Source organism: Canis aureus, chromosome 7 (genome assembly GCF_053574225.1).
Source record: "Canis aureus isolate CA01 chromosome 7, VMU_Caureus_v.1.0, whole genome shotgun sequence".
Classification (NCBI taxonomy): Eukaryota; Metazoa; Chordata; class Mammalia; order Carnivora; family Canidae; genus Canis; species Canis aureus.
Window position 1 is genome coordinate 39,502,264 of NC_135617.1, and position 27,929 is coordinate 39,530,192.

The window sequence follows — 27,929 nt, forward strand, 5'->3', positions numbered from 1 at the left end:
TCCTGCCTCCAAGAGGTGCAGCTGGCTGGGATTTCAGGCAGGAGCTCCAGCCAGTGCTGTCGTGTGGTTCTGAAACTTGGTCTTAGAGGCTGAGCCTGTTCTACTCACCCTTCTGAAGGGTCTGCATTTAGTATCCTCCTTTCTATTTAAATCAGCTCAGCAGTCATTGAAGTGTGTGGTCCATGGACTCTGGGGACCCCAAGACCCTTTCAGGGGATCTGAGAGCCTCCCTTTCCTAGCCACGTATCTGTGTGAAGCCAGCTTTTTTCTTTGATACACCTCAAAACAATTATCACAACAGATTGAGTGCAGAAGATGATATGAGAATACAGGTGCCTTCTATTAAGTTAGATATAAAAGAATTACAAAAATATGAAACAATATCATTCTCTTTAGGTTTTTCTCTTTTTTTTTGGAAAAATTATTAGTTATCTTTCCAAAAAAATGCTATTTTATGTTAACATGTAATGCATTTATTTGGGGGTTATTTTATTTTTTATTTTTAAGATTTTAAGTAATCTCCACACCCCACCTGGGGCTCAAATTCAGGACCCTGAGAACAGGAGTCACATGCTCTACTGACTGAGCCAGCCAGGTGCCCTATTTATGGGATTATTTTAAAATTAATTACATATTTTAAAGATTGCTTGGTTTTCATTCCTTACTTGGTCTTGACCAAAAGTAAGTAGGAAGTTTCCTTCCTAACTGATCAATCAGTATTGGTTAAGCGATTCAGTTTTCATTCCTAATATGGTAACTATCAATAGGTATAACACACCTAAACATAAATCCCTAAACAACTTAGGGACCGCCAAAGAGTTTTAGAGTATAAAAGGGCCTTAAGACCAAAGAATGCAGGGGCACCTGGGTGGCTCAGGAGGTTGAGCGTCTGCCTTTGGCTCAGGGTGTGATCTTGGGGTCCTGGGGTCCAGTCCCGCATCAGGCTCCCTGAGAGGAGCCTGCTTCTCTCTCTCTCTGTCTCTAATGAATAAATAAATTGTTCTTTTATAAGCTGTTCTTTTAAAACTATCCATGTTAGTTTGGGTTCTCTGAGAAACAAATGACAAGATGGGATTAAATGTGAGAGAGATTCACTGGGGAAATGTTTTGAGGTATAAAGGGGAAAAGTAGACAGAGTCTGACAGCTGGGAAGGGAAGAAAGAAGGAAAGGAGGATTAAGTAGAAAGAGTCTTGGACAGCAGCACAGTCCCAAGAAAGTACTGGGTAGGCTAATGGGGAGTTCTTGAGCCAATGTCATTCATTAGGGGAGTGGACCAACACACTCATTCATTGGCTGGGAACAGCCTGGGGGAAGTGTAGCCTCAGAGGGAACATGGGGGTGGGGAGCATCCCATGGTGCAGCAACTGGCAGGGTCCTCAGTCAACTGTTTCCCATATAAGGAGATCTGAGTAACACATTTTCATTGGTGCTACATCATCTTTTGGAAGTCTTCACGTTTTTTTGTTAATGTTCGATGGTCATAAAGACCATAAATGTTTCCATGCCACCAAACTTTACCTATATATTTGATGGCTGTCATGAAACATGTTACTATTAACAGGGGTTAAGGATTCTATTATCTTAATACCACACTTTGGTTGTTACATATTTTATATTAGTTTTTGAAGTATCTAAGTTGTCTTTCCTGTATCCCATACCATAAACACAAGCAAAACTATACCAAATAATGTGACATACTACTTTCTGCAATGTTAACCTAATAAAAACTTTCACTAATAGGAGTTAATGACTCATAATGACTAAGTTATAGAATGCTTTTAAAGGAATGTGGTTATTACTCAGCAGCATACACAGTAACTGCCATTAGAAGAACAAATGCTGACTGAGAGCTGATACAAAGACTGAATGGCTAGGCCATTACCAGACTACTCAGTTTGTTTCTGAGAACACTCTTTTAAGAAAGTTTATTCTTTCTTAAGAATCTCCTACAATCTTCTTAATCTTTAATCTTAATCTTTCTTAAATCTCCTACAATCTTCTCAAATAATATTGCATTTATAAATCATATCACACCACTATCAGTCCACTGCGCTGTCTTCTACAGACCCTTCAAACCCTTTCTTCCTAAGTAATTTAAGTGGCCTAGGGGCTGAAGGTCCAATCTCTGCCACCGTGTAAGGTCTGACAACACAGGATCCTTTAGAGGAGCCCAGCAGTTCCCATTCTTCCTTCATATCTATAAACTGGACAAGACTTTTCCTGACCCAGTTATCCAAAGGCCATAATATAAGAGCTTCTGAGTCATCAAAACTGACTAGGCTGGCCCATTTCAGTCCCAGCTTTTCTCATATTGGGCCTCTGTATCTAAATTTTATGTTTAACAAACTAGTGTATATTTCAGCTCAGTTCATCCATGCAAAAAATCACGAATCTTCCAATTAATGATGTTTTAATGTTATTTTCATATAAAACAGTTTCAGTTCAAGTATTTCAAACTTGGTTTCTTAATATTTCCCCCAGAAAGCCTAGAGACTTGGAAAAAACATTTAAGACGGAAGGATAGCTAACACTTACTGAGAGCCATGAGCTATGCACTGTTCCAAGTGGTTTGCATGTATTCACTCATTTAAAAATCTTCTCAATACCCTGTAAGGTAGAACTAGTATTTTTTTTTTTTTTTTTAGAAATTTTATTTATTTATGAGAGACGGAGAGAGAGAGAGGGAGAGGAAGAGACATAGGCAGAGGGAGAAGCAGGCTCCATGCAGGGAGCCTGATGTGGGACTTGATCCTGGGACTCCAGGATCATGCCCTGGGCCAAAGGCAGGTGCTAAACCGCTGAGCCACCCAGGGATCCCCAGTAGAACTAGTATTATCTCCAATTTATGCACAAAGATAACTGAGGTGTAGAGAAGTTAAATAACTTACCCAAGATCACTGGCTAATAAGCAGAAGAGCTAGGATTTGAACCCAAGGTATCTGGCTCTGGAGTTAGATTTTCTGTTGTGACTGTGGCCTTATGAAACTATAATGTATTACTTAACACACAATTAAAAAGCCACTATTACCTAGCATTTGGCAACAGAAATCATTAAAACTTATTTTATTTACGTTTGCATTTTATAAGTAGCTGATTAAACTGAAATGTGATGAAATGAGTTTGCAGCTCTAATCATCATTTATATACTCCAATATATTTAAATTAAAATTAATGTGCTAATGTAGAACTATTCCCCTTTCTTAATTTATAGCAGTATATTCTCTTTCAAGGCATTATTTTTTAAAAAAACACTATAGAAATTAAATGGCTTAAAGGACATACAGAAAGAAAATAATTGTAAATAAATTAATTCAAATGTACATTTCAGAGAAAGATACTGAAGTTAATATGTGGCTTAAAAATCAATACAGCGTCCTTTTCGTTCCCAATCTCCATATCGGGTAGGTTCTGGGCCTCTGGGTCCACCTTTTTCTTTGGTAACAGGATTAATATCATCTGGAAATTCTAAAGAAAAACAGAAGATGCAGAAACAGTAGTCAGTAGAGAAAGGCATTATGGCCAATTTTGAAGACAGGGTTATAGTAGATAATACTGGCTACATTATTACTATGCAGTCTTAAATGAACTATAAATATAGTTCTTTTCCCAAGTTTGAGAAATTATTTCAGGATACAAGATACAATTATCATATTCAATGAATTTTATTACCTACATTAATTACTTAAAATTCTTGGAGTGTTCTCAGGCCTTCGTGTGGGGAGTAGCTGCATATGTGCTGACGGATTAAAGGAATTAAAGGAATTTAGGGAATACAGAGTACAAATCCATAGGATTTGAAAGGTTTTGAAACGCAATACTTTGGCTCAATGCCTCAGTCTTATTCTCAGTAAAATGGGTATAACAATCACACCTGATTTAGTATGTTGAGAATTAAACATTTCAACATGTTTAAATGTATGTAAAGAATCTAGCTCAGTGCCGGGTACAGAAAAATGCTCAATTAATTTTAGCAACGTGTACTGTTGCTCCTTATTATAGGGTTTTGGCTTCAGCAAATGGTTAGCTGATATTGCCATTTATGGACATAACAGCTGTTACTATCAACAGTGCATTCATAACTGGACCCTCTATCTGAGGTAGGCCCGCTTTTGAGCACTTTATTCATAGTAACTTGTTTTGTCCTTGTGATAATCCTATGGGACAGGAACAATTATTGTCTCCATTTTACAGATGAGGAAAATGAGGCACAAAGATGTTCAGAAAGGTGCTCCTGGTCACACAGCTACTATGTGGTAAAACTGAGTTTGAATTCAGACATTCTGGTTGCAGGCTTGTTCTCGGCCCATAAACTACTGCTCTGTATATAGGAAGAGCAGCAGAGGAAACGGCTATTAGAAAGAACCCCAATTCTTAAACTGTGTCTCTTTAAAGAGCTAAATGAACATCACTAAAATCATGTAGTACCTCTCTTGGAAAAAGAAAATAGAGAATTACCTGGAAATTTTTCAAATATTTATCTATTTTTAAAATTCTTTCTCTACTGTGAATGAACTCTTCCCCATCTATCATTCTGTTTTCTGAAGAACTCCATTCTTGGACTACATCTGAAAGTCTCTAAGGGAAGCTCTGCTGTCTCCCATATTTCTGGGGCTCACTGAGTCTCTTGGTCAGCTTGGGCTGCCATAACAAACTACTACACTGAGTGGCTTCAACAATAGAAATTCACTTTTTTACAGTTCTGGAGGTTAGGAGTCTGAGATCAGGGTGCTAGCATGACTGGGTTCTGGTGAAGACTCTCTTCCTGGCTTGTAGATAGCCCCTCCCCACTGTGTCTCACCAGGCAGGGAGAGAAAGACAGAGAGCTATCTGTCTCTTATTGAGGGTACTAATTCCATCATGGGGCCCCACTTTCATTACCTCATTTATACCTAATTATCTCTCAAAGGCTCCATCACCAAATAACACCACTTTGGGGGTTAGAGCTTCAAAAATGGATTTTAGGGAGACACAATTCATTCCACAGCACTAGGGAAGAAAGGGTTAAGATTATCCCTGTGCCTCACTGTACTTCCAGCTTCACCTTCTACCACCAAACCTCTATAGCCTTTCTTTCCTCTTTTGAATTCAACACCATTCACTTGCCCAATGCTTTTCTGCAGTCCAGTAATAAAAACTCTTCTATCTTCTTGGATAAGATCAATACTTGGTTCACAGCTTCACCTCTTCCCATTATCCCTCATATCAACACTCACATCAGTAACCTCACATACTATGGACACAGAAGTCCTTGGTCCTCTTTCCTCATGATCTTCAAGTCCACTTATGCCATCCATTTCTGTTACTTATCTCTTGACTACATTCCTTCTCCAAGTCCCACACTCTTAAGCTTCTCCTTTCTGTAGCTTTCTATGGAGGCTTTTCTCTCATGTTTCTTCAACCTAATTTTTACCCTCATCATAACCCACAGTTTTCTAAAACTTTATACTCTCACTAGTGCCACCCTGAGTCATGCTGAGTCGCATACTAGACTAATGTAGTTTTCTAACTCATCTGTTTTCTGACTCTCATGACTTCAGCCTAATCTGCATAGAAAGATGAATTAATCTTTCCAAACAGAATCCCTCTTCCACATTACATTAAGTGAAAGAAGCCAGACACAAAAGATTATGTACTGTATGATTTCATTTATATAAAATCCTAGGAAAGGCAAAATTATAGTGACAGAGAACAGATTCGTGGTTGCCAGGGGGATGGGGAAATGAGACTAATCATAAAGAGGCACCAGAGGCTCCTTGTGGGATGGAACTGTTGTATATGTTGTATTTGTTACATGACTATAAAAATTGCTAAAATTTTCCAAAATGTCTACTTAAAATGGGTGAATTTTATTTTATGCAGATTATACTATAGTAAAACTGAATAATCTCCATTCTTTTTTTTTTTTTTTTTTTTTTTGAATAATCTCCATTCAAAAACATTCAGAGCTTTCCTCACTGTCCACTGCATAAAGCCCATATGCTATAACCTGGTACTTCAGCCTTCCAGATTTGAGCCATACCTTTCTGACCATACCTTTCTCTTTTTTGAAACATTTCCCCACCATTCCTTAACTACTAATGATTTTATTGTGCCTTTAAACCCCAGTTCAAATGTTATCTCTTTTCTTTATTTTTTTTTAAAGATTTTTTTTATTTATTCATGAGAGACACAGAAAGAGAGAGGCAGAGACACAGGCAGAGGAAGAAGCAGGATCCATGCAGGGAGCCTGACGTGGGACTCAATCCTGGGTCTTCAGGATCAGGCCCTGGACTAATGGCAGTGCTAAACCGCTGAGCCACCCAAGCTGCCCCTCTCCTTTTTTTTTTTTTTTTGAACTTTCTTTTGGCATATCTTTTACTCCAGTTACCACATAATGTCTTGTTCACAGTTATTTATGTATCTCATTTCCCTTATTCATCTTTGCATCAAACAGGGTGCTCAGTTGCAAATGATATCTTTTACCTTGATGAAGCCTACTTTATTAAGATAATAGTACTTAATAATGAAGTCTATTCTTTGCAAAGGGACAATCCATACATTTTTCTTAGAATGACATATGTATCAGAGGCAGGGAGGTAAGCCTAGAAGGAAGGAAACAGGGAAGAAGACAGACCAACAGAACGACAGATGCTTGAATTTGGGTTTTATTGGTAGGATGGATAAGAGATGTGTTTGACAAATGTTAAGAGGGTGGTATCAACAAGACTAGGATCCAGGACAGGGTAAGAAGCAGGAGTGAAGGTCTATCCCGAGATTTCTGAATCTCTGCTTTTCAGCAGAAGTAGAAGAGCTTAAAATAGAGTTTAGAAAGAAATGGTTCAAGGACTAGGAGGAGAAACTGGACAAAGCATAACCAAAGCCAAGACAGGAGATTTCCAGAAGTAGTGGTTACAATTTAACAATGCCAAAGCTTGTGGACAGTTCATATAAAATGAGGATTGAAAAACATTTGCTGGTTTGGTGATGTTTACTAGACCAGTTTCTAAGAGACGGTATGTTTGACATAAATTTCACTGACTCAAAAGTTACAATGAATACCTAGCATTGTGTCAAATAGATGATTATCTTTTGAAATGCATTTTTCTTTTTTTATTGTATTAAATATGTATAATATTTATCATTTTAACCATTTGTAAGCATACAATTCAGTGGCATTAACTATATTCTCAATGGTCTGTAACTATCACACTATTTATACCCACAAGTTTTTCATTATCCTCATTATAAACTCTGTACCCATTAAACAAAAACTTTTCCTTGATCCCCTCCTTCTAGACTTTGATAACCTCTATTCTACCTTGTATCTATGAATTTGCCTAGTTTAGGTACATAATTTAAGTGGAATCATGTATTTGTCCTCTGTGTCTAACTCATTTCACTAAGCATAATGTTTTCAAGGTCCACCATATTGTAGCATAATCAGAATGTCATTCCTTTTTATGGCTGAATAGCATTCCACACTCATTTTGTTTATCCATTTATCAACGGATATCTGAATTGTTTCTTTTGGCTACTGTGAATAAAGCTGCTATGAACATAGATATACAGATATCTATTTAAGTTCCTGCTTTCAATTCTTTTGAATATATACTTAGAAGTAGAATTGCTAGGTTCTATATCTGACTTTTTTTGAGAAACTGCCAAACTATTTCTCATAGTAGTTGCATCATTTTACATTCCCACCAGAAATACAGGATGGTTCCAATTTCTTCACATCGTTGCCATCACTTGTTTTCCAGTTTTTCTTAAATTGTAATATCCTAGTTGGTGTGGAGTATCTCACTGTAGTTTTGATTTTTTAAGGAGTGATGCTGAGCATCTTCTCAAGGGCTTGTTAGTCATTTGTATATCTTCTTTGGAGAAGTGTATATTCAAGTCATTTGTCTATTTTTGAATTGAGTTATTTTTGTGGAGTTGTAGGAGTTTTCTATATACTCTCAATATTAATTCTTTGTCAGATATATGATCTACAAATACTTTCCACCATTCCATACATTATCTTTTCACTTTCTTGATAATATCGTTTGATGTCCGAAATTTCTTAATTTTAATAATGTCCAGTTTATATACTTCTGTGTTTGCTGTCTATGCTTTTGGTGTCATAACCATAAAACTGCTATCAAAATCAATCATGAAGATTTTCCACAACACTTTCATCTAATAATTTTATAGTTTTATCTCTTAACAAAAATACATTTTTGACATATTTAATTTTCAAATATGGTATAATGTAAAGGTCCATAACAAAAATACATTTTTGACATATTTAATTTTCAAATATGGTATAATGTAAAGGTCCAATTTCATTCTTTTACGTGTGTATATCCAGTTTTCCCAGTGCTACGTATAGAAAAGACTGTCTTTTCCCCTCACTGAATGATCTTGGCAACCTTCTCAAAAGCCAATTGAGCATGTATGTGAGTATGTGAGGGTTTACTTCTGGGATTGCTACTTTTGTATATGACGTTTAAATGAAAAATTTCCTCTTAGATTTTTGGGCTTGGCTAAAACTACTAAAGAAGACTTTTACCTTTAGATTATGCTTTTCAAAAGTCTCCAACATTTTGGATGATTGATTGATCTGATTATTAGACTGGGCTTAGTAAAGTACTATAAACTGAAAAATTTAACTGAATGAACAAAAAGAAAAGCTTTTATATTCTAAAGAATTCCAGACAGAGGTCCCTGTATCCTCTGTTTAAGTCTTCTTGTCCAGGATGCTTCACTGCATAGGTTGGTTAACTCTCAGGAGAATGGAAAAATTAGACAAGCAGGGCAACCCTGTCAAAGTTTCAAACTGGTATGTTAACATTTATGCTATCTAAAATGTTATTTTTTGAATAGCTAATACTTGCACATTTTCTACAATTCAAAGGTACAAAAGAGTATAGAATGAAAATAAAGTAACACTTTAAAAAACAGAGCCTTCAGACATGAGCCAAATTTTATATATACTAAATACAAAACACTGTTTAGTGATAACTGCACCACCCTTAAAAAACCTTTTCTTTCTCCAAACTTCCCTTCTCTTTCTCCAACCACATGGCTATGGTGAGAACAACTGCCTCCACCTGTGACCCATCCCACTGGCCACTCTGACTGATTTAGCTATAGACACCGGATCCAAGCTTGGCAAATGAACTTTCTTCTTCAGAAATTTGGAATTAGTTGTGTCTGGGTGGCTCAGTTGGTTGAGTGACCAACTCTTGGTTTTGGTTCAGGTTGTGGTCCTGAGATCTAGTCTCGCCTCAGGCTCCACACTCAGCAGGGAATCGGTTCAAGATTCTCTTCTTCCTCTCCTTCCCCCTCAACCCTAACTCTCTCTCAAATAAATAAATAAATATTAAAAAAAAAAGAAATTTGGAGTTAGAATTAAACAACTATATTTTGTCTAGTTCTTCTATTGAACTGAATAGCAGTTAGGAGCAGTTTTTTCTGCCCAGTGGATTTAGAACAGTCTGATGACAGAAAACAATGAAGAGAAAAGACCAGGGACAAGAGAAGGAGGAAGAATATCCTGGTTTCCATATAGTGCTTACTCCCCAGGTCCATCTTTTTCAAAGGTCCAGCAGCATCACTGCCCTGGGGTACCCCATCTGTGTACCTTGTAGCCCAATAACAACCTATATTGTTGTTACTTCTGTTTAAGTCTGCTCAAGTGGTTTTCAAGTTATTTGCATCAAAACAGTTCTCAATTCATAAACTGTGTCATGTGAATACTGGGGTATAATAAATAAAACAGGGGCTTAGAAATTTTTTTTTAAACCTACACAGAGTAGTCAATATGGTAATTTATTCATTGTGAAATGTTTTATTACTGTTAAAAAAGAATTATAAATAATAACATGTTCCTTTCATTCTTTTTTCTCAATAACTAAAATACTCTGACGCTTCAAAAGTCAAGAGAAGCTTTACTATACAGGCATACTTCATTTCACTGTGCTTCACAGATACCGGATTTTTTACAAATTGTAGCATCCCTACCATAAGCAAGTCTACTGGTGCTATTTTTCCAAACAGTACTTGCTCACTTTGGGTTTCTGTGTCATATTTTGGTAATTCTCTCAATATTTCAAACTTTTTTTATTATTATTATATTTGTTATGGTGCTCTGTGATCTGTGATCTTTGATATTACTATTGTAAGTTTTGTAGCATCAAGAAACATGCGCCATATAAAACAGTTAACTAGGGAACCCTGGGTGGCGCAGCGGTTTAGTGCCTGCCTTTGGCCCAGGGCACGATCCTGGAGACCCGGGATCGAATCCCACGTTGGGCTCCCGGTGCATGGAGCCTGCTTCTCCCTCTGCCTATGTCTCTGCCTCTCTCTCTCTGTGTGTGTGACTATCATAAATAAATAAAAAAAATTAAAAAAAAAAACAGTTAACTGATAAATGTTGCATGTGCTCTGACTGTTCCACTTAACAGTCATTCCCTTGTCTATCCCTACTCCCTAGTAGGCCTCCCTACTCTCTGGGACAAAACAATACTGAAATTAGGCCAATTAATATCCCTATAATGGCCTTTAAGTGTTCAAGTGAAAGAAGAGTCACATCTCTTTCACTTTAAATCAAAAGCTAGACATGATTAAACTTAATGAGGAAGGCTTGCTGAAAGGCCAAGATAGGCCAAAAGCTAGGCCTCTTGCAACAACCAGTTAACCAAATTGTGCAGACAATGGAAAAGTTCCTGAAGGACATGAAAAGTGTCACTTCAGTGAACTCACAAATGATAAGAAAGCAAACAGCTGATATGGGAAAGACACCATCTCCACAACATCAAAGTACACAAGGTGAAGCAGCAGGTGGTGATCCAGAAGATCTAGCTGAGGTAAATAATGAAATTGGCTACATTAAACAACAAGATTTTCAGTATGGATGAAACAGCCTTATATTGGAAAAAGACTTTCATAGCTGGGAGAAGAAGTCAATGCCTGGCTTCAAAGCTTCAAAGAACAGGCTGACTCTCCTAATAGGGGCTAATGTAGTTTGTGACTTTAAGTTGAAGCAAGTGTTCATTTACCATTCCACAAATCCTAGAGCATTTAAGAATTATGCTACATCTACCCTGCCTGTGCTCCATAAATAGAACAAAGCTTAGATGACAGCACATCTGTTCGCAACATGGTTTATGGAATATTTTAAGCCTGCTGATGTGACCTACTGGTCAGAAAAAAAGATTCCTTTCAAAATTGGACTGCTCATTGACAATGCACCTGGTCTCCCATGAGCCTGATGGAGGCGTTCAATGAGATTAATGTTGTTCTCATGTCTGCTAACACAACATCCATTGTGCAGCCCCTGGATCAAGGAGGCATTCGACCTTCAAGTCTTATTATTTAAGAAATTGATTTCCTAAGGCTGTAGCTGCCATAGGTGGTGATTCTTCTGGTGGTTCTTGGCAAAGTGAACTGAAAACCTTCTGGAAAGGATTCACCATTTTGATGCCATGAAGAACATGTGTGATTCACGGGGAGGCCAAATTATCAACATTAAAAGGAGTTTGAAAGTAGTTGATTCTATCCCTCAAGGATAACTTTGAAAGGTTCAAGACTTCAGTGGAGGAAGTAAATGCAGATGTGGAAATGGCAAGAGAACTATAATAAGAAGTAGGGCCTGAAGATGTGACTGTATTGCTGTAATCTCTTGTTAAAAACTTAAACAGATGAGGAGTTCTTTTGAAGGATGAGCAAAGAGAGTGGTTTCTTGAGATGGAAACCATTTCTGTTGAAGATACGGTGAAGACTGTTCACATGACAACAAAGGGTATAGAATATTACATAAACTTAGTTCACAAAGAAGTGGCAGGGTTTGAGAGGATTGATCCCAATTTTGAAAGAAGTTCTACTTGGCTAAAATGCTATCAAATAGCATCTCATGAGAAATCTTTCATGAAAGGAATAAATCAATGTGGCAAACTTCACTGCTGTCCTATTTTAAGAAATTATTACATAAAGCATCACCCTGATCAGTTGGCAGCCACTAATATTGAGGCAAGTCTCTCCACCAGAAAAACATTATAACTCACTGAAAGCTCAGACGATGGTTATTATTTTTAGTAATAAAGTATTTTTAAAGTAAGAGATATATATTGTTTTGTAAGACACAATGCTATTGCACACTTATAGACCACAGTATAGTGTAAACATAACTTTTATAAATACTGGGAAGCCAAAAAAAATTATTTGAGTTGCTTTATTGCCATATTTGCTTTATTGCAGTGGTCTAGATCAAACCCATAATATCTGTGAGGTATGTCCATACTCACTTGTCAGTGGTTCTTTCTCTAAATTAGAATCTTCTGGTGCATCAAAACGACCTTCTGGTAACTTTGGCTTCTTAAGAGATTGTTGAATAGGTTTGGATTTTTCTCCTTGAGAACTCATTTTCCTCACAGAATGACACAGAAGGGGTGATCCTGAAGAGTGGAGACAGTGAAAAATTAGGAGCTGTTCATTTATTCTGCTATAAAGGTAACAGTTTTATTTGTTTTTAGTTTATACACTCACATTTATCACAGTACAAAAAGTACAAAAGGGCATACAGTAAAATTTCTTCTATCTTCCAGATAAGCATTTCCCTTCCTCAGAAGCAATCCATATTATCAGTTTAAAAAGAAAAGCTTTAAAATAAATTAGCTAACCATTATCAAAATTGAAAGAACTGGGCAGCTCGGGTGGTTTAGTGGTTTAGCGTCGCCTTCAGTCCAGGGCATGATCCTAGAGACCCGGGATCAAGTCCCATGCAGGCTCCCTGCATGGAACCTGCTTCTCCCTCTGCCTGTGTCTTTGCCTCTCTCTCTATGTCTCTCATGGATAAATAAATAAAATCTTAAAAAAAAAATTTGAAAGAACTTATATGTTGGGACACCTGGGTGGCTCAATGTTTTAGGTCTGCCTTTGGCTCAGGGAGGATCCTGGAGTCCTGGGATTGAGTCCCACACTGGGCTTCCTGCATGGAGCCTGCTTTTCCCTCTGCCTATGTCTCTGCCTCTATCTCTCCATGTCTCTCATGAATAAATCAAATTTTATAAGAAAAAAAAAAAAGAAAGAACTTACATGTAAAATACTGATTCCTGTGTGAAGCAATGCCCGAAATACCAGAAATGAGATGATTAAGTGTAACTACGTAGTACAAAGTTTTAATCACAATATTTACCATTTAAATCACAAGAGATTGTATTTAGTATTTGTATATTTGAATTCTAATCATGATTCTCTTTTCCTGCCAATTAAACATTTAGAAATGTATTTGGCATTTACAACATATAAATGAGAAGAGAAAGCTAAACTATTATTTTTAGTAATAAAGTATTTTTAAAAATCTTAACAAGGGTTGGAAGGGTACAACCCTTGTTAAGATAATGTTCAAGAAGTAACAAGGGTTGGAAGTTATCCAACCCTTGTTAAGATAATGTTCAAGAAGTACAAAGCCACCCTGAAAAAATGACCTCAGGGTTGGGTTTTCAACTTCCTAAAGGAATGCCTTTAGAGGCAGGGCTGGGGACCAGTTCCAGTTATACCACTGTGGTAAGTGGAATAATGACTTCCAAAGATGATCAGAACCTCATACACAGAACCTATGAAGAGATTAGGTTCCATGGTAAAGGAGAATTTAGGTAGCAGTTGGAACTGAGGTTGCCAATCAGATGACTGACCTTAGGCTAGAGCAATTACCCTGGGCTATCTGTGTGGGTCCCCTGCAATCATAAGAATCCTTAAAAGGGGAAGAAAACTGGAAGAGAGAACCAGAGGGATGGCAGCATGAGAGCCTTAATGGACATTATTGGCTTTGAAGATGGAGGAAATGAACTTCAACAGCCTCTAGAAGTTGGAAAAGGGAAGAAAGAGATTCTCTTGCTAGAGCATCCAGAAGAACACACCCCTAATACCTGATTTCAGTCCAGAGACTTCATACCCATTTCAGACTTCTTGCCTCCCAACTACGTTTGTGATAATTGGTTACAGCAGCAGTAAGAAACGTATACAAATACTTATTAGTTGTTTGACCTTTGTCAAGTGACTTAGCCTTTCTAAATCTGTTTCCTCAAATTAAGGTAACAGTACCTATCTTATGAGTTACTAAATAAAGAGATAATTCACGCAAAACTTTTAGCACTGTGACAGATTTTATCTAATATCATCATTATAGTATAATCTGGAAGCTCCTCGTAGCATTAGATATAATTAGAATTTTCTTTCATTACATGTATTTTATTCACATTCTAGCTATCACTACATCACCATACCCTCTCTTTAAAAAAATTATATATATAGGGGTGCCCGGCTGGCTCAGTTAGTAGAGCACACAGCTGTTGATCTCAGGGTTGTGAGTTTGAACCCCATGTTGGGTGCAGAAATTACTTAAAAAATTATATACACACACACACACACATATATGCAAATATATATGTACATAAATATTTGTACATAAATATCTCTTTTTATACATACACACCCTCCACAGCCAATTTGGAACTTACGTAAGAGTTGTTTGTAAGATTATATAAAGTTAACATCACATATAAACTGCATTAACAATTTCCAAATAGTTTATCAGGCTGTTCATTTGCCTATCTACTGCATACAGCTTAGTGAGTAGAAAAATTATTGTTTGAATGACCAATTAGAATACAAACCAGCATTCTCCCACAGATACAAGAGCCCACAAAACACAAGGATTAAAAAAAATAAATACACAACTGAATGTTTTAATAAAGCTATGACAATGATTTACAGAGCTAATATAGTTTTCTCCATATACATACTCACTTGTATATGGAAAACATGTAATAATAACTTATAAGGCAGCATTTATTTTTATTTAAGAAATGGAAAATATAGAAATAGGAGTTTCTGATTATATTAATATATTTCATCTAACAATCTGATCTTGGTTTATTGTGGTTGACTATTTAGAAAAATATTATACTGGAAATTTTGGTGAACATAAACCATGCTCAGTTAAAGATATTTTCAGTTCAAATCTTGAAATTTTTGTTAATTATCCACTTATCTGAAACATAAGACTCTTCAGAATGTGACATCAATATATCCCAATTCAGGAAGTTTGGCTATCCTCCACAATAGAAACTTCTGTCCATCATCTAATGTCCAACTATCTATCCATGAACAAATCTATTACACATTTATAAAGCATGAGTGGTTGTTTCTAAGTCATAATAATTCAGTAATAATATAGATATATAAAGGGGAATTTTAACAGTTACAAAGTCACTTTGAAGCCTAAAAATCAGCCAAGTACTTAACAGATACTAGTAGCCACCTGTTACTGTGTGCTTAATCTTGACTCAATACAATAAAATCAGCATTTTTTGTTTTAGGTTTGTTTTTGCAAATAAAATCTCTTAACTCAAAGCCTGAAATGGTATTCAGTATAAAAATTAATCTTGGTATGTTCCAAATCTAAGTATTTAGATACTATCTAAGTATTTAGATACTTGGTATGTACCAAATCTAAGTATTTAGATACCTCAGTATTTACACAAATTCATAAAAATGGCACAAAAAGGTCTTGCAATCTAAGGGCACTAGAATCACACACATGGCTTCAAAAGCAGCCATACCACTTAATAGCAATGTGATCCTAGGAAGGTTTCTATATCTCACTGAGCCTGTCTCCCCATTTGTAGAATGGGGATACTTGTACTTACCTTGGTTCAGAGAAATGAAGTAATGTGTATGTCTCTACGTGCACACACGAAGTATAACAGTAACTTGAGCCTAACTGTGGGACACAGAAGTCAGTGTGCAAATGAGATTTTGGTAAAGCATGGGAACACAAGTGTACTGTGGGAAAACAGAGAGGAGTAGCAAAGTAGAAGGCTGAGAAACTAGTCTGTAGGTCTGGCCTTGAGGAATTCTGAAGGAACTTTACCTTAGAGAAAAAGGTTACAAGAAAAAGCTAAAAAGACCAGTTTTCTCAAAAGACTCACAGAGGCCTAAACAGAACTACTTCTGTAGACAGGTAACAGTGTGACAGAATGCAGAGCAGGAGAATTCCTCTCATGTCTGCACCATACCTGGTAAGACAGGGGACACTGTGCTCTTTGGCACTCACAACCTTCACAGCTTTGGAAACAATTCCGTGCACAGCAAGCAGGCAGAGGAGGTGGCATGAGGTACATACAAGTAGCCTGAAGGGCAGACATCAAGAAAAAAGGGTCTATATTGGGTCTTAAGGATTAGCAAAGAGGTGAAGGGGAGCCCCAGAGCCACTCCTGTGGATTCTGCCTATCAAATAGGAGGTATGAAGCAAAAGTAATTATAGCTGACCCTTGAACAACACAGGTCTGGACTGCACAGGCCCGCTTATTCATGGATTTTTTACAGAACAGTACTATAAATGTATTTTCTCTTCCTTACGATTTTCTTAATAACATTTTATTTTTTCTACCTTACTTTATTGTAAGAATACAATATATAATATATATAATAGGCAAAATATGTGTTAATCAACTGTTTATATTATCATAAGGCTTCCATTCAACAGTAGGCTATCAGTAGTTAAATTTTGGGGAAGTCAAAAGTTATATGTGGATTTTTTATGGCACAGGGGGTCAGTCCCAGACTCCCACATTGTTAAAAAAAATTAGCCGTATATTAATGTTAGTACTACATTTTGGCCTTCACCAAACTTCTGACTATCTCAACTACAAGGGCAATAGCTGACAAACAAAGCAACAATCATTCTTTGAGAAACAAGAAAATCACCACCATAAAGCCCAGGTCTTCTTCTTCAAGGGGTGGTTTGGCCTTATCCAAAGCCTATTTAGAACTGGGTTTACAAGTACAGTACAAGCAAGAAGATGATCATCTGATATAATAATAAAAGCAAAGGAAAAAAGACTAAGTTACCATTATATTAGAACGACAAATAACTTTTCAGAACTTCTGTTTCTGGTAATTTGATAAATTATAGATGTCTAAAACCCATCGCCATAAAACATCTAAAAAGGCTAAAAAAATACAAAAATTTCTTAATTGGACAAAGAATCTTTTAGAAAGTACATAATGATAAACTAACAAAGCCATTCAGTGAGAGAACCACTGAACCACTTAAACTGCTACATAAACTGTGTCCTTCTCACCTAGAGCTGGGGTACAGAGCTTTCAGGACAGTAGGGAGAGGAGTCTTCTGAGCCTGAACAAAACAAAAAGCCTATTAGAGGCTTAGCACCCAGAAGAGAAATTGAGCCTGAAGATTTATTTATTATTTATTTTTAAAGATTCTATTTATTTTTTCATGAGAGAGAAAGAGAGAGAGAGAAGAGGCAGAGACACAGGCAGAGGGAGAAGCAGGCACCATGCAGGGAGCCTGACGTGGGACTCGATCCCAGGTCTCCAGGATCACACCCTGGGCTGAAGGCAGTGCTAAACCGCTGAGCCAACCAGGCTGCCGGAGCCTTAAGATTTTAATGTGCATATAAAACACCTGGAGCATATAAAAAATCTTGTTAAAATGAAGATTCTGAGTAGGTCTGAGTGAGACTTGAGATAGTGCATTTTAATAATGTCCAGATGATGTTCATGCTGCTGGTCAAAAGAGCAGGGAGCTAGAAGCAAACTTCCAATAAATGAAGAGAACAGTTAAGGAAGGACAAGTACCATCTCAACCTTGGTTCTGAGTGGAGATGAAACAAAGAAGCCCTTCTACAGATTTTGAAACTACTGGCTGACTACACCTATCTATGCCTGATTATACACTATTTGCATGGTCCAAAAACACCCAAAGGGAACATCTTACATAAAGTGGACCCACATCTATATAGTTGAAGTGCTCCAGACACATGACAAGAGCAGAAGCAAATCCTCTGTGGAGAAATACCCTCTCAAACCATGTCTCATTAAAGTCTCAAGAGAGAATCCCAGTAAAACAAGAGTTAGTAAAACAATAAATAAGACCAGACCATAAAGATTTGACATATTGAAATCAGAAGATAACTATTTAATGTGTTCAAGGCAAAAAGTCAAAAAGGAGAAATGTATGAAAAGCCAACTTAAAACACAAATTTAGAAATACAACAATTTAAATGTAAAGTTCAATAAAAGGCCTAATAGCAGAACAGATACAGTTGAGAAGAGGATTTGTGATCTAGAATTAAGTTCTTCAGAAATTATGCAAGAAAAAGCACAAAGATGAAAATAACCAAAGATAAGTTTAAACCTGTGGAGGATAAAATGAGAAGGTCTAACAATTGTCTATTCAATCATGATTCCACAAGGAGATAGTGGAAAGACCACAGGAAGTACCGCGGACAGGAATCATCGGATGTAGGAAGCATAAAGAAATGCCGAATTAAAGGGAAAAAAATGCATCTAGACGCAAGGTAAAATGGATAGCCCCAACAAAGAAGCCAGATCAAAGGAAGATCTAAGAAGAAGCCAGATAAAAGATTACTAATAATGGAATAAAACTGAACAGACAGGTAACTTCCCCAGAGCCATAATAGAAGCCAGAAGATAGAGCTATGAGAAAATGATATACCCATTAAAACCACCTTTCAAAAACAAAAAGTCAAAGAAACCAGATTTCAGATTAAAAATAAGACACATATCAAAAAGAACACTAAGAGACCATCACAAAAGACTGCCACAAAAGGAACTTCTAAGCAATTTACTTTAAGAAAATGATCCTAAAGTGAAGTGTGTGATAAGAATAGAGAGAAAATGGAAGTTTTATTCGGGAGAAGAAAATATTTAATTCAAACCAAGTATGACAAATAGAAGGTGTAAAAAGATGGTAGAAATAAAGCCAATTATATCAATAATTATGATTATAAATGAATTCTCCAGTTAAATAGGTATAGACTATCAGACTCCAAAAAACAAAACCCAGCCACATGCTGTTCATATAATAAGCACATGTTTAAAAAAAAAAATGACCAGTGTTAGAAACTGAAGATTTGTGTCCCCCACACCACCCTCATTCATATGTTGAAATTATAACCCCTAATGTGGTGATTGTTGTGCCCAAGATTGCGAATCAGAGAAACCACCAAGGAGCGGACAGGGATGCAAACACACGAGGGTTTATTTACAAGCTCGAGCTTGGGTCCAAGTATACCTGACACAGCGGAGCCGGGACTTGGACCCCGAGACTAAGAAGCTTAGCAACTTTATAGGGGCCAGTGGCCAATGGGATACGCAGAAAGTTGCACAGTCATGCTGGTCCACTCGCAGGTGGCCCATTGAGTTACATTTTACCCTAAAGAATCCATTTGAACTGGCCTATCACTGAGCCGATTTCGGGTTAGGGTGTGCCCTGGGCTTGACTAGGGCGGGGCAGTGCCCTAAGTAATAAGCAGGTCAGCACAAGGCGGGTGCAGCACAAAGTGGAGTCAGTTCTGCTCTGCTTGTCCAGGGGTAGGGGATTTTTGTTAACTTTCCTGGGTCCCACAGTGATATTAGGTGCTGGGGCTTTGAGATAATTAGGTGATGAGGGTGGAACCCTCACGAATGGGATTAGTACCCTTTTAAGAAGAGATATGAAAGCTTGCTGTGGCTTTCTGCTCTCTGCCACAGGAGTAGACAATGAGAGAGTAGCCATCTGCAAACCGGGAAGCAGGCTCTCACCAGAGACCAGATGTCCTGGCATCTTGATCTTAAACTTTCCAGCCTCCAGAACTGTGAAAAATGAATGTTTGGAGTGGAAGCCACCTACTCTACGGCAATTTGTTATTATAGTCCAAACTAAGCCATGTGAGATGTACTCTTTCCACGTTTTTAGTTTTGTCTTAAAGAGATAGACACACAGAAAATGGAAGGAAAAGAACCACAGTTAGAGAAGAAAATGGTAACATAAATAAAAGACATACAAGTGAGAGAATCAACAAAAGCCAAGAGTTGGTTCCCTTAAAAGATTAAAACTGTGACGTCTTTGGTTAGGCTAGTAAGAACAAAAAAAGAGCACACAAAATAAATAATATGAAGAGAAGAGATTACATAATTATATATGAGAGCAGATATTTTTTAAAAAGGAACTTTATGCCTCTAAAATGAAAGTGTATAAAAAAAGTGTATAAAATAAACAGATTTCTAGAAAAATGTATTAAAGCTGACTGAAGAGAAAAGCTGATAAACAACGCAACAACCATTAAAGAAATTAAACCAGTAATTTAAAATCTTCCCTCAAAGAGCAGATGGTTTTGTAGTTAAGTTATAGCAAATACTCAAAGAATGAATAATTTCTTTAAACAAAATATGACAAAGAGAAAAGGGTAGTAAGACTCTTGAATTCGCTATATGAGGCTTAGAATAACTTAACCTTTGAAAGCAGAAAAGGAAATTCCAAAAGAGGCAAATTACAGGCCAATTTCAAAACAAAATATTAGCATATCAATTTCAACATCATATTGGGATCCCTGGGTGGCGCAGCGGTTTGGCTCCTGCCTTTGGCCCAGGGCACGATCCTGGAGACCCGGGATCGAATCCCACGTCGGGCTCCCGGTGCATGGAGCCTGCTTCTCCCTCTGCCTATGTCTCTGCCTCTCTCTCTCTCTCTCTCTCTCTCTCTGTGTGGCTATCATAAATAAACTGAAACTTTAAAAAAAAAAAAATATAATCATGACCAATTTGAGTATTTTCTAGGAATGCCAGATTGATTTAGCATTAGTAAAATCTACAATTCACCAACTCACCAGATTTAAAGGAAAAAATGATGTAATCACCCTGAGATGAAAATAAATGAATTCAGTAAATTTCAAGATTTATTCAGTCTTAAAAACCAGACAAATACATAAACAACAGTAAAAAACCCTTCTAGACATAGCATGGGACTTCGTTAACCTGATAAAGGCACATCCATAGCTAATATGACACTTGAAATATGAATGCATTCCCTTTACAATTACAGACAAGATGACCACTCCTCGACAACATGCTACTGGAAATCTGAGTAAGGCAGAAAAACAAAAGAAAAAGACAAATATTAGGAAGTGAGAAACTAGATTTTCATTACTTGCCATTAATATGAGTGCCTACCTAGCAAAATACCTTCTCCCCCCTAGCTACAAATAAATTGTTTACATTAATAAACTAATTTAGGTAGGTTACAGGATACAAAAGGAATAAATAATTATGTTCTATACATAAACAGCAATCACAAAATGATAATTTAAAAAAAATACTGAGCAGGGTTAATCAAATCCCAACAGGAACTTTTTTTTTTTTTTTTAGGAACTTTTTTTTAAAGAATTCTTTTTAAAGATCTTGTTTATTTGACAGAGAGAAAGAGCACACAAGCAGGGCCCGCGGCAGGCAGAGGCAAAGGAAAACAGATGCTTAACTGGCTGAGCCACCAGGTGCCCCTCCCCCCCCTTTAAGAATTTGATATGGAAAGCAGATACCTAAGAATAGCCAAGGCACTCTAAAAAACAGAATGAGAAGATTTACCCTAGTAGATATCAAGATTTATTACAAAGGTATGGTTATTAAGACAGTTGATATCAGCACAGGAATAGACAATTAGATCAACAGAACTGAAAAGGGAGCCAAGAAATAAACCCATGCCTATATGTTTATGTAAACTTGACTGAAGACAGTTAGCATCATATCAATGAAGGAAAGGCCCAATATATGGACCTGGGACAACAGATTATTGACATGGAAAATAAATGAAATTGGTTTCCTGCCTCACACCATACACAATAATCAATCCTGGGGCAGCCCGGGTGGCTCAGCGGTTTAGCTCCGCCTTCAGTCCAGGGCACAATCCAGGAGATCAAGTTCCAGGTTAGGCTCCCTGCATGGAGCCTGCTTCTCCCTCTGCCTGTGTCTCTGCCTCGCTCTCTCTCTCTCTCTCTGTGTGTCTCTCATGAATAAATAAATAAAATCTTAAAAAAAAAATTAATCCTGGTAGAATAAAGGCTTAAATACAAAAAGCAAAACTATAGACCTTTGAAAAGAAAACAGAGAATAACTGACTTCAGGGTAGGAAAGGCTTTCTTAGACAAGATCACAAAGCACTGACAATAAACAAAAGGATCAATACAAAATTACAACGATATTATGGTTACCTATTTACCAAAAGACACCTTTCTTTAAGAAAAAAAGACACCTTTCTTTTGAAGCTGTGTGACTGTACATGCAGAGCCATTATTTTATTCTGCTGTGGTATATGATTTTCTTAAAAAAAAAAAAAAAAAAAAACAACACTACGGAGTGACAAGAACAGCCCCAAATCGGAATATTTGCCGCTTACATAACTAAAAAAGGTTTAGTATTGAAATATATGTAAAGAATATAAATAAGAAAGACAAACAATCCATTAAGAAAATGAAGAGATTTCATCAAAAAAGCGAATAAATATTTGAAAAGATGTCTGACTTCTCTAATCAGAGAAGTTAGAAAAGTAATTTAGCCAGGATAGTGGATACAAAATCCAGAAGCAAAATCATAATGACATACCATTTCAATACCCTATTCAATCAAAAATTAAACTTCCTGATGATTATCAAATGTTGACAAGTATGTGGAGCAAGAACTGATGTTTCTGCTGGTAGGAGTGTAATTGCCAGTAGGGATGGAAATGCCTTTACAACTTGGCATCATATTAGAAGACTGAAAAGGCCTCTACCAGGAATTCCAGGAATTCCATTCCTTGTATTAGACCACCCACAACAAGAATGTGTAGCAGCCAGTCCCCGTGTTTCCAGAATTGCCCAGATGTCCACTGAGAAGAATGGAAAAACCGTATGATATACTCTCACAACTGAATGATTAACCACAATCTCACACATCAATATGGATGAAGCTCAAAATACAGCTGTTAGTTGAAAAAAGCAAGTAAAATAAGTACAAATGGTAGGAAGCTATTACTATAAAGACCCACTGCCTGAGGAAGATGCATCCTGGGAGCCTCTTGGTAACAGAAATATTCTATTTCTTAAATTGGAAAATGGGTTCGTATGCTTTGCTTCGTAACTTACACGTGTCTTAAGTTTTTGGTATCAAATACTCCATTCTGAAGTTTTTAACACAAGTGAGAAAGGGATAGTGAATGAACACACAACGAAATTTACAGTTACTACCGTGGAGTTTGGATAAGGCGGGGCTTTCCCTTTATTATTCATTCCTGGACCATTTAAAATGTTTACAATTAACAAGTAATATGTTTGGGGAGAAATGTTTACCGAAAACAAACTGCGTAGAGATCTGGGGCCTATTACTATGCAGGGTAGTTAATTCTGTTTTCCACTTCCACAATTTCCCCAGGATGTCCTCAATTAAAACTATGCTAAGGATCTTTTCTGGGTTAAATCTAAAATATTGAGAAAACTTTCCAACAAAAATGCCGGTTTTTACTGAGAGCATGCATTCTTTCTTTGTATTAACGATTCTTGGCTTCATCTAACTTTATTATACTAATTTGCAACTCTGACCCACCTCTGCACTTTTCCAATTTATTTAGACCGTAAACTACCACAAATCCTTTTTGGTGTAAATTCAATAGGTAAATGAATGACCCTTGTTCCAAAGGGCCCTCTTTCCCAGTCTTTTCCACGAGCGCCAAAGCCTAGTGAGCCCCGAGAGCTCCGCAGGAAACAAGCCCTTCCTGCGCAGGGACCGGAAGGAGGCAGGTCCGCAGGCGGGAAGGGCCCGGGTGGTCTTCTAGCCCTAGTCCGACCCCTGAGATCCGGGGTGCTGAAGGGACCTGCCCGGCACCAAGAGCTGGACGGCCGAGCCGTAAGAAGAGAAGCTCTGCAGCACCCGGTGCCTTCAGACGCCCGGGACACACGCTGCTTGCGCCGAGGGAGGCCTTTCTCGCGGCGCCGGGCCTTCGCGACCCTGCCCCGCGACCTCGGCCCCGGGACCCGGCGCCTTACTTGCCGCTCTCCACGCGGTGGCCGGGACGCAGCCAAGCAACCGAGCCAGCCTCGACACAGTCATGGCGCCAATCCCCACACAGTCCTGGGGGCGCAGCAGGGAAAGGGAACCAGCAGCGCCGACCCGGGCCCACCCCGCAGGAGGGGCGGAACTCTCGCGAGGCGGGGCCTGCGTCTGATTGGGTGGGGGCCTGTGTACGGAGGGGGCGGGGCGGAGGGGGCGGGGCGGAGGGGGCGGGGCCTGCCTGGTGGGCGGGGCGGAGAGGGCGGGGCCTGCTCGGTGGGCAAGTGGGCGGGGCGGGGCTTCAGGAGCTGTTCCTAAAAATCCGTGCTCGGGTTCCGGGCCGTCTGTAAGGAAAAGGTTCAAGGTGGATCCTTGGGTGGCTCAGCGGTTTAGCGCCTGCCTTCCGCCCGGGGCGTGATTCTGGAGACCGGGAATCGAGTCCCACGTCGGGCTCCCTGCATGGAGCCTGCTTCTCCCCCTGCCTGTGTCTCTGCCTCTCTCTCTGTGTCTCTCATGAATAAATAAAATCTTAAAAAAAAAAAGGTTCAAGGAGAGCGACTCGAACTACCCTGACCTCCTGCTGCTTAAAATCCCAAATTATGACTGAGGTTGGATGAGGGAATAATTCCATGTGTTCCTCTCAATCTAAGACAATGGTCTCTTGAAAGATCCCTTTCATAGTATGCAAAGATGAAGCACATTTTTTACTCTTTTGCCCGTGTGATAATAGCCTTTCCTTGTTCAGTTCTCTTATTTTTTAAAGGTCTGTTCGTTCAGTGAACTAATTCGTTGGTTCTGACGCATTGACCGGATGACCTGAAAGATGACAATTTTGAGTGAAGAGCAGAGCAAGAAAAGGCTTGCCATCTGGTCCAGGCTGCAGTGGAAGTGGGCCAGTGCAATTGGCCCATAAATTCCAACCGTTCCAATGACGTTTGGAGCATATGTGGCAGATCAGGAGGCTTTATGTAACTTGTGGAAATCCTTACAGAATCACAGTGTAGGTCCCTAGATTCTTATTTTTTTCAGAAAAGTTCTGGGCTAGCTATTGGGCGCTGGCAATGTCTGACATTAGGCGGCTGGGCAATCTGAGTTTCTCATCGTGACTTGGGAGTTATCTGATCCTCCAGGATAAGGAGCCCTTTCACTAAGAGCAAGTATATACAAAACAAGGCCAGAAACAAAACCCAAGCAATTTTCATTAGCAGTTAGCTCCTATAAATGCTTTTCACTCTTAGCTATATCCTACAGTTCAATGATGAATTCTTTGTGACCGGTTGACTGAGGAAAAAAAATTCAAAGCTGGATTAAGAATGGCTTTGCTAAATATACTGACTCAGCTATTAATGGACTGTCTTGGCATTTAGAGCCCCGTTTAACAGAGACTCTCAAGGAACAGCAGAGAGAGAGAAAGACAAATCCTCTTAGAGGCCTGAACTTTATCTCGTACACTTTGCCTGGAAGGAGACGTGGCTTGAGACAAAAATACATAATTTTATGGGCTCTGGCTTAGTCATGTGATCAGGGACTGGGACTGTAAAGGTTTTGGAATAGTTCTTTGGAACAGGACTTCTCAAATCACCCCAAAACATAAGATTGTTTGGATCTCACTGCTTAAAAAAAAAAAAAAAAAAAAAAAAGCTCCCATTTCAGAAGGGCTATTAATCAGAATAAGATAACTATTACTTATCTATTACATCATAATACATTATACCAAAATTTGGTATTGTCTTAAATTTTGTTTTTGTGGATCAGAAAGGCAGCAGCCAGTGTGCCTCTGGCTCTAGGTCTTAAAGGAGGTTGCAGTCAAGCTCTTAGTTGGAGTTCCAGTTTCATATGGAGGCACAACTGGGGGAAGATCTGCCTCCAAGCTTACTAGTACAATTATTGGCAGGATTCGATGCTTCGTGGGCTTTGGGACCAGAGGCCTCTTTTAGTTCTTGCTATGTGGGCTTCTTCAAAGATCATCTCACAACATGGCAGCTGGCTTTCCACGGAATGAGAGAATGAAACTGCTAAAGTAGAAGCCACAGGATTTTTGTAATCTCAAGTTTTGATGTATTCTATCATTAGAAGTAATGTATTCTTTTGATGTACTCTATTTGAAGTCAGTATATCCAGCACCCTCTGAAAAGGGAGGGGTTACACAAAGGGTGAATACCAGCAGATGGGGATCACTGAAGACCATTTGAGACCACAGTGAACCTCTTCATAGATATCAGTCAGCCTCATTCCCCTACCACTGTCCGCTAGTCACAGTGGCACAGAGACATGCATAGATTTTTAACATAGTCTTTTTCCCTGCCAAGACAGATTGGCTAGCACCACTACTTGCAGTGAACAATCTGTCCCCCTGATAAAGGACTATGTAGCTAGCCTGGGTGGCAGGTTTGATTACAATGGAACCCTACTATAATGAAGGAGGTAGCAACTTGTTGTATAGTAACAATTATACTGCATTTGGATTGGTTTCTGTGACTTATGCTTCTTTTATACGTTGTGTATTTACTGAATACCTTATACTAAATACACCTTATATAGCATCCCATACAAAAGTGCTTACCAAAGAACTCACTCTCCTGTGAAAAATGTAGTGATGCCTGTGGCATTAGCAGGCCTTATCACATATCCCATCAGACCAGAAGCAACCAGTCTTATAAAGGACAGCTCTACTGAAGGTTTACTTTTTTTTTTTTAAGGTTTTATTCATTTAAGATTAAAAGTGAGAGAGAGCATGAGTGGGGAAACAGCAGAGGGAGAGGGAGAAGTAGGCTCCCCACTGAGCAGGGAGCCCGATGCAAGGTGGAGGGGAGGGATTGGTTCCCAGGACCCTAGGATCATGGCCTGGGCTGAAGGCAGACACTTGACTGTGCCACACAGGGATCCCCAAAAGATTTACTTTTGTAACAGGATGAGAAAATACACTTTGGGATGCTGTCCTAAAGGACTTGGCATATATTTCCAATGACTTAACAATTTCAGTGTTATCTCTTCTATGGACAGAATAACTGGATCCAAAGAGTAGCAGAAGGATGAGTACATGATACACTGTTCATATATTTTGCTCACCATTGTGGGGAGAAATAATCTGCCATGGGTCCTGGGCCTCCCTGCATATTACTGCTGAGTATACCAATGGCAAGGCTTATCTATCTCCTGAAACAGCAATTTCTGTAGCTGGTCATATGGGCATTTAAATATAGCATTACTACAATAGAACTGCCGTTCCCTTTGGGGGAAAAGAGACTGGCTTGTTTGCTGCTTGCTCAAAAAACGCTTGGCCCTTGGCCCTGGACTTTTCTCCTGTGATGCAACCCAATATGTGTACAGGTGTCATCTGCCACTCTCCATCACTGTGGGGCTCCAGGAACTAGTGCAAATATGCTGATGCTTGGCTATTTTGCTGTAATAAAGTCTTTTGTACTCTGGAGTCTCCTGTCCTTTAGCAAGCAAGCCTATAAGTAGGATAAAATCTTAGACCCTCCACTGTGTTTACCATCCATCTCCAAGATTCCAGATTTTTTTGGTGTACTAATTTTTGTTTCCAGAGTGGGATATAAGGGGACATGATGTTTCCTCTGCATTGAAGTTGGGAATTGTAACCTGGTCATTTTAGCTCGTTCCTCTAGGTAAGGAGTTAGAAAAAGTGGTTATGGCAGTAGCTGAGGTGATTGGCCCTGATGACCACAGAAATGGGAGTAGAAAGAGGAGTCTGATTAGAGCTTGGGAAATCATATCTCCTGGAATACCTCCTCACAATACCATTTTGAATTATAAAAATTAAGCAAACATTTGCAACCATGTATAGGCAAGACCACTCAAGCCTCAGATCCTTGGAACATGCACTAGGTAAATCTCATCCAGTTGAGATCCTCAAATACAAAGGAAACAGGGAATAAGTGGCAGTGGTGAGAAGTCATAACCATCTAGCTTCATGGCCAGTGGCAGAATTGAGGACTGTATTTAGCATAATTTTAACATAAATCAGAGACTTTGGGACAAAACATGTTGCTCCCCATATCCTACCCTAGATATTGTTTGTCTATAATAGGGTTCTGAAATTTGTATTTTATAAAAATGT

At 38.5% G+C, this 27,929-nt stretch overlaps 1 protein-coding gene and 1 long non-coding RNA gene across 2 annotated transcripts; both read right to left on the reverse strand.

Annotated features, from left to right (window-relative positions):
- Positions 1-2,627: 2,627 nt before the first annotated feature.
- SDHAF4 (succinate dehydrogenase complex assembly factor 4) lies at positions 2,628-24,006 on the reverse strand. The gene is made up of 3 exons (XM_077903471.1): positions 23,845-24,006; positions 12,268-12,417; positions 2,628-3,466 (listed from the first exon to the last, which is right to left on the reverse strand). The coding sequence occupies exons 1-3, from the start codon at positions 23,906-23,908 to the stop codon at positions 3,357-3,359; spliced, it is 324 nt and encodes a 107-aa protein (XP_077759597.1). The 5' UTR covers positions 23,909-24,006; the 3' UTR covers positions 2,628-3,356.
- On the reverse strand, positions 20,715-23,397 carry LOC144317282 (uncharacterized). Its single transcript, XR_013383237.1, has 2 exons — positions 22,427-23,397; positions 20,715-20,911 (listed from the first exon to the last, which is right to left on the reverse strand). It is a non-coding gene; the product is annotated as an uncharacterized LOC144317282 (long non-coding RNA).
- Positions 24,007-27,929: the final 3,923 nt, after the last annotated feature.

What these genes read in the sequence shown, in the direction of transcription:
- SDHAF4 (XM_077903471.1), bottom strand. Translation starts at nt 23,908, where the DNA reads ATGACTGTGTCGAGGCTGGCTCGGTTGCTTGGCTGCGTCCCGGCCACC. An exon ending in CACCGCGTGGAGAGCGGCAA is followed by an intron (nt 12,418 to 23,844) that starts GTAAGGCGCCGG and finishes TCCACTCTTCAG; the next exon opens with GATCACCCCTTCTGTGTCAT. An exon ending in AGAGAAAGAACCACTGACAA is followed by an intron (nt 3,467 to 12,267) that starts GTGAGTATGGAC and finishes GTTTTTCTTTAG; the next exon opens with AATTTCCAGATGATATTAAT.